The 13,432-nt window shown below is 40.5% G+C and overlaps 1 protein-coding gene across 3 annotated transcripts in view; it reads left to right on the top strand.

The window, feature by feature from the left end:
- The window catches only part of ATG5 (autophagy related 5), a 61,546-nt gene that overhangs the window by 16,167 nt on the left and 31,947 nt on the right, over positions 1 to 13,432 (top strand). Inside the window, exons 1-3 of one of the 3 annotated variants that reach the window (XM_081941263.1) lie at positions 3,993 to 4,138; positions 7,318 to 7,479; positions 9,896 to 10,023. In XM_081941263.1, coding sequence (XP_081797389.1) covers positions 7,372 to 7,479; positions 9,896 to 10,023 — 236 coding nt within the window. In that variant the 5' untranslated portion in view covers positions 3,993 to 4,138; positions 7,318 to 7,371. Of the gene's footprint in view, positions 1 to 3,992; positions 4,220 to 7,317; positions 7,480 to 9,895; positions 10,024 to 13,432 lie in introns of those variants that run through there. The other 2 variants (XM_081941262.1, XM_081941264.1) reach the window with 2 other exon arrangements.

Below are 13,432 nucleotides of genomic sequence, written 5' to 3'. Positions count from 1 at the left end.
ATGTCCAATGGTTGGAATATAGAATTCAACCATAGACGTTTTACTTGCCATAGACTGGCAAAGCAGAAAGAGGGAAATGCCTTTCTGGTTTTTGTATTTTGCAGCAGATAGGAGGAATGCAGCACAGGGAGATAGATGTTAAGAGTTTCCATTTCGTTTTGCTTTAATGGTATGCATCATTTAAATTTTAAGAACTTGTAATGGAATTTGCATTATGCAACCAGCACTGTTTGTCAATAATACGATGGCTATTTGAAATATTGCAGCTTTCTCCAACAGAGAAGTTGATGGGAATCATACATCATGTTTGTATGATATTTAATGTGATATGTAATTTTATCACTGTGGCTTACTCAATAAATCATGGTTAAGGTAGTAAACTTTTCTAGCCAGTGATTACATTTTTTTCAACCAGCCACCAAAATCCAGATGGCCTAGCAGTGATATGCAGTAATATGAGGGGAAGGGGAGGACTAATATTTTTGGCATTTTTGTTTGGGATTTTATGGGGTATTATTTTAAACAAGTATAGTAGTCAATCTGTGGAGACATCTATTTGCTGTCTTATTTTTTAAAACCTGGAAAAATAAGGGCCCTCTTGGAACATTTTGGTTAATGAATTGTCAAACAACTGTTCATTAAATCAAATTTTCCTTAAATGTTTTTGAACTTGCAGTACTTTTTCTCACATGAGAAAAGTTACAGAAGTGATAGAAGCACTACGACACCTAGTGGCGTCAAGATAAGTTTGCAAGAGCATACTGTATGATACTCATGGGACAACTACTATATTTATGCAAAATTCTGTGTGAATAAACTTATAGTATGGAAGTAATATCTTTTTAAAAAATTACTGTAGTCCCTTACTTAATCTGGCCATTTCCTTTTGTACTAAAGTGCAACAAATATAGTTCAGTTTTACTCAAAATAATCTAATTATTTAGAACTTATTTGCACATTGTATGAATTATGATAGAATACAATTTCAATTGCAATCTGATTCTTGAAATAACATTAAGACAGAAAGTTAGAAAATATTGCTATACTATTTGGCCAGATTCATTCATTTCACTAAGTTATATTGGCTGAGTTAACATAACGATGCTAAACTACTGATTGGTTTAAAACTGCAAACAGTTCAGTTAACAGAAGTTGCTCAGCCACAGGAAACCACTCTCTGGCCTATAATTTTTCCTTATTTTTTTAAAAAAATATTTAGTTTTTAAGTCAGTTTATCTTTTCCTTTTTACTTGGGGGTGGGGGAGACAGTCAGTTTGAAAGAAAGCATCAGGCTGCAGCCATTAACTTTTAGCGTGTATGAATACTCAAGATTGTTTGTGGAGTGAAGGTGAGAGGGCAAAGCAGCATTTTTGGAAAGGAGGACTAGAGAATGGTATTTTGCTTCCAGCATGCTAGCGTGCCTTTCAAAACAAATATTAAAGAATGAACTACCTGATCAACTACCTATTCTGACTATGAATCTCAGCTTTGCGTGACAGAATAGCAGAAAAACAGCTGTGTGCTAGAATCCTTTTTATAGTAGCAGCCAGGATCTGACTCTCTTAAAAGAGGTTGTAGTTCTCTACCACACTGTTTTATTTCACAGTAAACTGCAAGATTTATCATGCTTATTTTTTGCCTCCCTTTAAATAATACATTTTAAAATAAGATTTTATTCTGTATTTTGGATGTACTGTAATCTGTCTGATCCTGAGGAATAAAAGAGTGTTTAAAGATCAGTATTTTAAAAAAACCTCTTCACACAAATAAAAAACTTTTATAAGTTGTAGTAATGGCTAAAGAAGGATCCTTTAAGGAAGCTTTTTGTTGCTCAGTTGCTAAGTCAGGGGTGTCAAACTCAAGTCTCACGGGCCGTTTCCGGCCTCTGGGGTTCTTAGATCTGGCCTGCAAGGCCGCCCTGGAAACAGCACAGGACTAGTCTGCAGTGCATCTGCCAGCAAAAACTGGCTCCCAATCTCCGTTTTTGGCTGTGACGGCCTCCTGCACCCTCCTGCCAGCAAAAATGGAGCTTGGGAGGGACACATTTTTTCTGGCAGAGGGCTGCAGAAGGCCATCCCAGCCTAAAACAGAGATTGGGAGCCCGTTTTTGCTGGCAGATGCACTCAGGCCACCACAGGCGCTCCTGACATGAGTGATGTCAAGATGGTCACGCTCACCCTGGCCCCCCAAGGTCAAACACAACCCTGATGTGGCCCTCAAATGAAAACTGGTTTGACACCCCTGTGGTAAGTCATGTCTGACTCTTCATGACCTTAGACCTGTGATGGGAAACCTATGGCATGCGTGCCACAGGTGACACGCGGAGCCATTTCCGAGGGCACGCAAGGCGTTGTCCTGTCAGCTCCAGCCAGCTAATTTTCAGTGTTGATTTTCCTCCGTTCTTCACCCTCCGTAGGCTTTCCTGAGGGTGAAGAACGGAGGTTCGGGAATGGAAGCCTCCCGAAGCCTTCGGTGGGAGAAAAACAGCCCAACGGGCAACACGGAAATGTTCCCGAACTTCTGGTTTGCATGTTGGGCTGTTTTTCGCCCTCCCCAGGCTCCAAGAAAGCCTCTGGAGCTTGGGGAGGGTGAAAAACAGACCTACTGCCCCACAGGAAGTCTGAAAATGTGGAATGTGCAAAGAATCCATGTGAAAAATTAATTGCCAGACCATTTATATATTTTAGGAAAAGGATTTTCATAGATGACTTTATGTTTGACTTCCCAGTGGGAATTCTTCCTGATTTATCATCTGAAGGTTTAACATCTGAAATAATGTATTGTATTGTATTACATACTTTTTCCTTTTTAGTTGTTCAACTTGTCTGCTAATGTACAAGATTCTGCCTTATTTATTACACTGGAAACCAGTTTGTCTAGTTTTTGGTTATGTTGAGTTTTACCCAAGCTTGTCATTCTTGTAGAACCCCACCTTGAATGTCTAATTATATCTATGATCAAAGCAATGCAAATATATTTCCTTTGGAATTGCACATAACTATCTGGCTGCTACAAAACTGATTGAAGCTGCAACTCGCCCAATAGTCTTTTTATAGCTACAGTTCATTAAATGTGCTTTCTTTACTTTTCTCTTACCTGTGGCTATTACGTTTTTCAATAACACCAATATATACATATACACAAATACATAGACAGCAAGCTAAACCACAGTTTACTTAATCATGGCTTGATGACTGAAATAAATCCGCAAGGTTCTATCACTAAATTATACAGTATGATTTACAAACCATCAATGCTGGATTAATGCAACATACTAAATTGATAGGAGTTATTCCCATTTAGGCCTTAACTTCTTTTTCCCCAGGACCTTCCATTTTAGAAAGTTTGCGGGGCTGATATTTAGCTGTCATTTCATTTTAAACAATATAAGCCTCCTGGAGACAATAAATCATTTCAATGAATACATGTAGAATAGCCCAATCCACCTTCCTAATAAATTGCTTTGTTATTTTCTTTGATCCTATAGCGAATGATGACCTTAACAGGAGTTTTAACATTTCCCTCTAGCCAAATTAGCATACTTTATTTTTCCTGCTTCTACAAAAGAGGCTGCAATTCAAACTGCTACATTACTGTTTCTCAATTTTGGCAGCTTTAAGATGGGCAGACTTCAAGTTCCCAACATCCCCTCAGTAAATGGGAATTCTGGAAGTTGAAGTCTACGCACCTTAAAGCAGCCAAGGTTGAGAAACACTGCTCTACACCGCCTGCAAATTTGCTGAACTTCAACTTCCGGCAACTCCGGCTGGCTCCCATGGCTGATTGGCAAAGTAGGCTGGGAGGGTTAGTTTCATCGACTGTTTTTGGCGCCGTAGAATCATTTGCCAGGCCATCCGTAAAATGAATCTGGGGAATATACTGCCCCCTGGAGGGCAGCATCCGTTAAAGCCGAACTTCAGCTCGCGAGGACGTTCTTTTTCGGTAGTCTCTGTGATGATCCAGCACTTCCGGGTTGCAACAGAAACCAAAACAAGTCGCACCGGCCGGGCTTCTCTCTGGTCTGGAGGTTTGGAAGACTCCAGCCGAGTCACGTGATTCCCTCAAGACGGCGTCTTTAAAAGGAAGGCCGCCTTGGTGGGCGGGGCGAGGTGGAGTGGAGTTTGCGCGTTGTGGAGAGGTGCGAGTGAGAGAGTGGCCAGCGGAAGAGCGCAGAGGCGGGGGGTGGGGGGCGCGGCTGGAGACGGAAACGGACTGGCAGGTAACGATTGCGTTGCCTCTTCCCTCTCTTGGTCTCGGGGTGTCCGAAAGCAGATGCGGCGGTGTGTGTGTGTGTGTGTGGCGCATGGAGGAACTTTCGCTCTCCCCCTCCCTCTCCGTTGCGAGACGGAGAGTTCTGGTCTGCCTTTTCCTCGCGCCCCTTTCCTCCTCCTCTTCTTCCTCCTCCTCCTCCGCGGGGCTTTCTCTGCGGCGCTGCAGGTGGCGCTTTCATTGTACAAGGGAGATGCATTGCATACGCGCGCTCCCTTAGACTTATATACCGCTTCATAATGCTTTCACGGCTCTGCTTAAACGGTTTACGGAGTCAGCCTATTACCACCACCACCCCCAACAATCTGGGTCCTCATTTTACCCACCTCGGAAGGAGGGAAGGCTGAGTCAACCTTGATTATCTTCACGGCATAAAGGCGCGGCAAATTCGTGCCTTAGAGTCGCCCCCCCCCCCAATTAATTTGGGAAACCAGCGGGAGGGGTTTCCAAGGCTCTGTTGCTTCAAGAGATTGCATGCGGCTTAATCTTTGCATGGCGTTTCCCCATGAGGCTCATTGGACACCCGGGTTAACGGGTGCTAACTTTTAAATCGTATAAGCTACAATTAGCGTGGCTATTTGGTGAGTTCCGGGTTTATGAGATCCAAACTGTTGGAGAAGGCCAGGTGGCCTCCTCCCTACCTCTCTCTCATCCTAAGTAAGCTTGATTGTCTGCCGTAATGTAAATCGTCCATTGCCGCCCTCCAGGCTATTTGGACAAATTCCCAGCATTTTCTACAGTTTCCTGTGGGCAGGAAACTCCAGAGTACAGATAGTCCTCGATTTACAACCACAATTGAGTCCAAACTTTCTTTGGTTAAGTGAGACGTTTGTTTAAATGAGTTTTGCCCCATTTTATGACCTATCTTGCCACAGTTGTTAAGTCAGTTGCTGCAGTTGATAAGTCGGTAACCCGGTTGTTAAATGCATCTGGCTTCCCCATTGACTTTGCTTATCAAAAGGTGATCACGTGACCTTGGGACACAGCGATGGTCATCAGGATGAAACAGTTGTCAAATATCTAAATGTTGATCACGTGATCATGGGGATGCTGCAAAGGTGGCAATTGAAAAATGGTCATAAGTCACTTTTTTCAATGTCGTAACTTTGAACTGTCACTAAACAAACTGTTGTAAGTCGAGGACTACTTGTATAAAAGTCTGCACTTTTGTCAGCCGGCGAATGCTTTAGTTGGGGAAAGCTAATGCAGATGTTGTGTGTGTGTGTGTGTGTGTGTGTGTGAAATTGCTTAAGTTAGGTTTGTTTAATATCTGCTAATTAGTTTGTGGATCCTGCTACTGAGATTCAGAGGTATATTTTGTGACCTTCAGCAGAGTTTGGAGAGTTGAGCTTGAGGAAAGGAACTGTTTTCTTCTCAGATGCTTTCTGTTCTCAGTTCCCCTGTTAATCTCTCCCCAAAACAAGGAAAGGAGTTGAAATTTCATCCTGTTTCCAGACTCTCAGTGCCACTGGATGACTTGTAGCTGCCTCCACAAAGTCTAGAAAAGTGATAGCAATAGCAATTAGACTTATATATGGCTTCACAGTACTTTACAGGCCTCTCTAGGCAGTTTTCAGAGTCAGCATTTTTCCCAACAATCTAGGTTCTAATTTTACCGACCTCTGAAGGATGGAAGGCTGAGTCAACAGTAGGGCCTTCTCTGTAGTGGGCCCCACCCTTTGGAATGACCTCCCCCCAGACATCAGAACTACAACCGACCTTCGCTCCTTCCGTATGAAGCTGAAAACCTACCTGTTTCGACTAGCTGACCTGGCATAACTCTACAACCTCCCCAGCCCAGGGCATTTTTAATTGTAATTTTAGTTTTTAAGGGTTAATTTCACTGGGGTTTTAACTTTTTAAGTATTGTAACTTATTTATTTATTCTTACCTCCTCTATACGCTATATAATACCTTTGTACGTCGCCCCGAGTCCCTGTGGGGAGAGGGGGCGACTAATAAGTTCAAGTAATAAATAAATAAATAAATAAATAAACACTGAGCAAGTCAGAATTGAACTCCTGGCAGTGGACAGAGTTAGCCTGCAATACTGCATTCTAACCACGCCACCATGGCTTGCTTGCTTGATTGGCAAAAGGTTTGATAAGAAAAGTTAAGGTAGCCTTTATTGACACTTTTTCTTGGCACACATTAAAAATGAAATTCTGAATGCCCACTCTCAAAAGAATGTGTGTGTGTGAGAATGTGTGAATGAGATGGCAAATCTTTTGGGCTTGGCATGTCAAAAATCCAGAAAATGGCAAAACTGACTCTGTTGGCATCTATCTCTCTCCCTCTCTCTCTCTCCCTCCCTCCCTCCCCCCCCCCTCTCTCTCTCACACACACAGACCTTAAACAATTTCAACCCTAGTGCCACTATTGCCACTCAAAAAGGCTATAACTCACTGCCAGGAGTTAGATTCTGATCGGCTTAAGTTGACTTGGCCTTCTATCCTGAGATTGGTAAAATGAGGATATTTTTTAGAAAATTTTGTAAATAAAGCCCTCATATTAGGCAGTTACAGCTTTGTGTTTAAGTTAAAGCATGCTGCCATTTTTGTTTATTTATTTGATGGTGTACTGAGAAGTTTGGACTTGGTAAACTGCTCATTATTTAAAGCAAATCTCTCTCTCTAGCTTTAAGAAGAATTTACAAATCTCTTGATTTTTATGTGCATACTTTTCCTGTGCAGTTGTTCCCTTCTAGTTGCACCCCTACTAAAATTGCTTTTTGTCTTCAAAGCTACCATTTGCTGAAGCAGAAAAATGGGTTAGAAGAAATCTCATCACAACAGTATTTAGACTATTTATTATACAAGTTTGATTTATTATACAAGTTTATTGTTTTTAACTAAAGAAATTCAGAGCATAGGTTATCAATTCATAAAGAATATCATCACATATTAGGAAGCTATGCAATGCGAAGTTAGTAATACTTTTTTCAACTAAACGTAATTTGAAAATTCAAGAAGAAAATCCCATATTAAAAGGGTGATATTCAGATAATCATGTGGGTTTGAAAGCCAAGTCTTTATTTTTTGTTTGTAGTGAGTTATCTAAGGAATAATTTAGCCTAGATGTGTTTCTGCACTTCCTGGAAGAATGACAGATGACAAAGATGTACTCAGAGATGTGTGGTTTGGAAGAATACCAACCTGTTTTATGTTGTATCAAGATGAGAGTACCGAAAGAGAAGCGGAACCATACTATGTAAGTCTATAACTCCATCAAAGACTATAGTTGAAGATTATTGTGGCTGGGTTTACACATCATACAAAGTCATAGTGTGGCTTATTTTTGGCCTAGTGCAGGGGTGTCAAACTCAGTTTCATTGAGGGCCGCATCAGGGTTGTGTTTGATTTCAGGGGGCAGGGGGAGGGATTGGAGTCATGGCCAGGGTGGGTGTGGCCAGTTCGATGTCACTCATCAAGGCTCCATTTTCAACTGTGATAGCGTCCTGCAGCCCTCAGCCAGTGAAAACGGAGTGTAAAGCCTCCCCAGGCCTCTGTTTTCGCTGGCGGAGGCCTGCAGGAGACCATCACAGCCAAAAATGGAGCCCAGGCAGGCCACATGTGCCCCCTCCTCCCAAGATCCATTTTCAGTTGCAGAGGGCTGTAGGAGGCCTTCGTAGCTGAAAATGGAGTCCACATGGGCCTTGCACAACCTCCATGAGCTCTATTTTTGCTGGCAGAGGTACTGTGGGCCGCTGTTTCCGGGGTGCCCCATGGGTCAGATCTACGCATGGGCCAGATCTTAGCACCCTCCAGATCCGGACCCCGGGCCTTGAGTTTGATATCCCTGGCTTAGTGTGATGTATCAACCCAGAGAATTATTCAGTAATTTATGATTCAGTAAACTATAACCTAGGATGAATGAATCTAGTAACTGTCTTGCATATTTGACTTTAACAAATGATTAATGTTTTGTTGGCTAAGTCTTTTATGTCAATAAACATTGTGGGATTTCTATTTCAGATCAGCATTATTAACATTAAGTTTGATAATAGAATTTCGTTTTGTTACAGGACTGATTCTGCTATTCTGTCTGGCACATTGTCTCATGTTTCTAATATATGTTCAATTTTTTTAAATATATGTTTAAAAATATGGCTAGTTCAATCTCTGTGAAGTTCTATGAACTAGATTTCATCAAACAGGAAAGGATAAAGTATGTTAGGCAACAAAAAAGTATCTTTGGTAATTTACATTTAATACAAATCCTTGCTGTGTAAGACCTTCTTAGGTCTTCAGGTTTCTGACTTCCTAAGAACTGTTCACTTACTATCTTACCTGGTGAAGAGTTCTGAGAAACAAAACCATATATACACCATTTTGTAAATTTTGAGTTGGCCTGAGAAAGTTATTGATTCTTTTTGTCTTTTCATTCTGTTCTCTTAATCTTTTCTTTTCTTTTTTGTGATAGCGGTATGGTGATGTGGGATGATTTATTTTCTGTATTACTTACAAGCATTCATTAATAAAATGTAAATTAACAATTTTTACTGATGTCTTACAATTCATGAAGGCTAAGACACTGAGCTTGCCGATCAAAAAGGTTGGCAGTTCAAATCCCTAGCACCGTGTAACATGTCCCAGCTTCTGCCAACCTAGCAGTTCGAAAGCACGTAAAAATGCAAGTAGAAAAATAGGAACCACCTTTGGTGGGAAGGTAACAGCGTTCCGTGCGCCTTTGGCGTTTAGTCATGCCAGCCACATGACCACGGAGACGTCTTTGGACAGCACTGGATCTTTGGCCTTGAAACGGAGATAAGCACCATCCCCTAAAGTCAGGAACGACTAGCACATATGTGCGAGGGGAATCTTTACCTTTACCTACAATTCATGATTATTGTAAGTAACATCTTCCTGTATGTCCAAATTCCATTTGTAATGGAATACATTTCTTATGAAATTTTTATTCTGCCTATGAAGGTTTGCCTGAATCTGTAACTAGTATGCAAGTAATTGTAGATTGTATCCTTAACTTTTATGCCCACAATTTTCAATCTAATTGCTTCAATGTCAGTCCCCTAAAACTTAATAAAGCTCACTTCTGTGGTTTCAGTGTATTATGGTGCAGTATGTTTTTTAACCTTCCCACCAAATCACATACTCTATACTGAAATTAATGTTTAATTGTCTGAAATCAGAAGAAATTTTATTGTGTTTTGTAACATAAAAAGGCATTCTTTTTTTCCTGCCCCGTAAAGTGTAACAGGCTTATTTGTAATTCCTTAACCTTGTATTTGTGGGATTGAAACAACAATAATGCTTTATTGTTCCAATGGTGCTTTTTCAAGTGGCAACTGGATTTTTTATTTTTTCTTTGAAGATGTTTTGCTTCTTATTCAAGAAGCTTCTTCAACTCTGAAAAAGCACCTTTGGGACAACCATGACCTGGATGATTGAGAATCTCCATAGATAAAAATGCCTTATTGTTTTATCAACATCTTATAATGGTGGAATAGGAAGAATTCCTCTCTCTTTCTGGTAATGCAATATAGTGCATGTGTATTTTATAGTGTATATTTTAATTTAAATTACAAATTTTGAATTAAAGCCATACATTCTGTTTGTAATCTGTTCACAAAATATGCAAAATCCAATTTCAAACTTTTGTTTTTCAGCTGCTTTTACCTAGGATAAGCTACCTGACACTTGTAACTGACAAAGTGAAAAAACATTTTCAAAAGGTTATGAGACGAGAGGACATCGGAGAAATATGGTTTGAAAATGAAGGTACCCCTTTGAAATGGTGAGTTAAGTTTTTGAATGTATATTTTCTACGAGTCTTAAATAGAGTGAAAAATTCCCATCAATGCTGTATAAAGTTGGATTTTCTGGCAGCCATTTAACATTTTCACAATCAAATAAATGGCCAACTCGACATCACTCACTCCCAGTCACATGACTCACTACCCATGCCTACCCAGCTGGTCATTAGGTCAGAGAACCAGTTGTTAAAAAAACACTGGGAGCCACAACCCCCCTCTCTTTCCCTCCCCTGTATCTCTCTATGTCTCTCTCCCACTCTGTTACCCCATCTCTCTGTATCTCCCTTCCTCTGTGTCGCTCTGTGTGTGTGTCTGTGTATGTGTATTTTCCTCTCTCTCTTTTCTCACTGTTTCGGAAAGCCCCCCTCATCCTCCTTCTCCTCTTGCGACCTCCTGGCCGGCTGTGGCGGGGCTGGGAGGATGTGCATGAGCAGGAGACTCAGTCGAGTGACTGGGCAGCAAAGGTGCATGTGGGACAGGTGGCTGCTCGCTTGGGAGGGTCTCCCCACTTGGTCAGTGGATCGCGAAAGGAGAATGAGGGAGAGGAGGAGGAGGGAAGCCTCCATCACGGCTCACGCTCATTTCTGAGCCAGCCCAGGTTTCCAAAAAGAAGAAAGAAAAGGAGTAGCTAAAAGCCCCAAGGAGAGCTGTCTTGACCCAGCTTTGGCTTTCCAAGAGAGAGGACAGAGTGAGAGAGAGAGAGAGAGAGAGAGGGAGGGAGGGAGGGAGGGAGAGAGAGAGAGAGAGAGAGAGAGAGAGAGAGAGAGAGAGAGAGAGAGAGAGAGAGAGAGAGAGAGAGACACACAAAGATAGATAGATGATAGATAGATAGATAGATAGATAGATAGATAGATGATAGATAGATAGATAGATAGATAGATAGATAGATAGATAGATAGATAGATAGATAGATAGATAGATGATAGATAGAGATAGAAATACAGAAAAAGGGGGAGACCAGCTGACGGGCGAGCGTTTTTGGCGAGGGTACTCCAGCTTTCTCCGAACCTGACCCCTAGAGTGGGCGGGGCCAGCCCCCTTTTCGCGCTGCCCTGAGCTTCTTAAAGCCGCAGCTGGCCTGCGGGCCTGTCCTCCTTTCTGCCGTCTCCTGTACATTCCCAGTCACGGCCGGTCAGGCCAGTGTCACGGGGTGGAGAGTAGGTTGCGCATCTCCCCAAGTGACTGAGGCAAGCCCAGCACCAACAAGGGTTGGAAGAAGCCCCAGCAAGAGTGAGGCGCAGGAGAATCAGCCCCAGCTGCAAGCCAGGCGAAGAGGAACTGTGATGGGAGGATGAGGGGCAGGGCCAGCCAGTGATGGGAACGGGAGCCGCAGTAGAGGTTTATTCAAATTTACGCATTTACACACTTACTCATGCATGTGGCTCCGGAACTGCAGGATGCTGATACCGGTTTAGGGATTTAAAGTTTCAACATTTATCTATTATTTAAGAGTAAAATTAGCCTTTTGCAGAGATAATTCTCCCATTGCTTAATTCAGGAGTGATTGATGAGATTATTTGCATCAATATTTCTTTTCTTTTGGCACACATGGAACCTGCTTGAATAAGCTGTTGTACTGATGGTGATTTCTGATTAAATGAATGTTTGCTTAGTTCAAATTTTGGTTATGCTATCTTGATTTGAATCCTGGTTGGTGAACCACTGGCACAGACTAAAGAAGAAAATGCTTATCGGTATTTCTTCTGCTACTACATACCCATAATTTTTAGGATATAAACAACTGTAATCATATCAATAATGGAATAGTAATGATTGTGATTAAGCAAGAATCTTGGCTAATGTCAACTAGAATTTGAAGAGTTTAGAATTGTTTAGCTTTAAGCATATTTAAATATGGTACTTAATTATTAATACACATGCCAAGTAATTAGTATTTTAGTAAGGAAGGGATAGGGCAGAACAGAAATCATGTTCCTATAGTCTCTTCCTGACCAAAAACATTTGCATGTACCTTAATTATTGTATTGTACATTTGGCAAGTAAGGGAGTGGATACAGTTGCAAGATATCCTAAAATATTTGATCCCTTTAGGTGTAATATGAGCAATGCAGTAAGAAACATCATCTACATCTTAATAGTTTTGAACATTCTCACAACATTTATGGTTTCCATTCCTCTGTTTCTTCCTGGATATTAACTTGGCAGTTATTTCACAAATTTTATTTGTAATTATATACATTCTGTTAGAAGTTCTAGGCTTTTCATGCACTTTCAGTGCTATTTTATATTTCCATCACTTTCCAACTTTTCTTCCTGTTTTAATTGTAAACAGTCCTTGCTCTTGCCTGTAAGTTTGGCAGCCATATTTTTCTTCTGTGTATATTTTATACAACATTGTTCTCTCATACTCGCTTCTGGAGTTATCATTTTCATATATGCAGTGTTCTACTTATTCACATCCCTTTTAAAATAATGTCATTAAGCATCCTTGTTCGTATGTACTAATAGCTAAACACTACCTGCTTTTAAGAGACTGTCCAAAATATTTTCCCCCTCTTGCCTTCTAAGCAGTTTCCACATCTTTTTTCTTTCTATCAATTTCTGCTCATGCTATTGGGAGGTGCATACTCATTATATATTCATTTCAACTTCAGTTTTCTTTTTCTTCTTCTTTTCCATATCTTTTTAAAAATCCATTTTGAATACTATTATTTAATTTATTATATAAAACCTGTTCTTCATATAAGTTTTATGACCTACCATTAAAAACCTATGTTTGATCTTATAGTTTATTGTACTTTTTACATAAAATAATTTCACTGCATGGTTTCAAAGCTGAGTGATCAAAATAATATTTTGATATGTTTTTCTGACAGCCACTTTGCTGTTTTTATAGCAGATGCAGGGAGAGCATATGTTGTTGATGTTCTTTATGTGTTAAATCAATAGGACATATAATTACAGTTGTTGTTATGTATGAAGCTTATAGTTCCTAGAATCTGTGTTGATGTAGAAAAGAGGCAGATTCAGCTTTCTTTTCTCAATATTCTGGGGCTGTACTCAAAATTATGGGTGGCAGGCCAACCCTATAGGACTTAATGTAGCTTTTGGGAATACTATTGGAGAACAGCCTGCTATTAGCAATCATACAGTGGCTGTAGAAATCTGTATACCCTTTTCAAATGCCAGGTTTTTGAGATGTAAAAAAATCAGACCTCTCCCACCTTTAACATATACAGTAAGCTATACAGCGCAGTTCAAAAACAAACAAATCTTTTCGGGGAAAAAACTTACAATAATGTGGTTGCATAAAGATGCATACCCTTACACTAATACATTGTTGAAGCACCTTTTGATTTTATGACAGCATTCAGTTTTCTGGAGCATAAACCTATCAGCACGTCACATCTTGATTTGGGAATCTTTTCT

Source organism: Natrix helvetica (genome assembly GCF_964273705.1).
Source record: "Natrix helvetica genome assembly, chromosome: 2".
NCBI classification, from domain to species: domain Eukaryota; kingdom Metazoa; phylum Chordata; class Lepidosauria; order Squamata; family Natricidae; genus Natrix; species Natrix helvetica.
The sequence above is the reverse complement of the archived record's forward strand: the minus strand, read 5'-3'. Positions and strand labels throughout refer to the sequence as shown.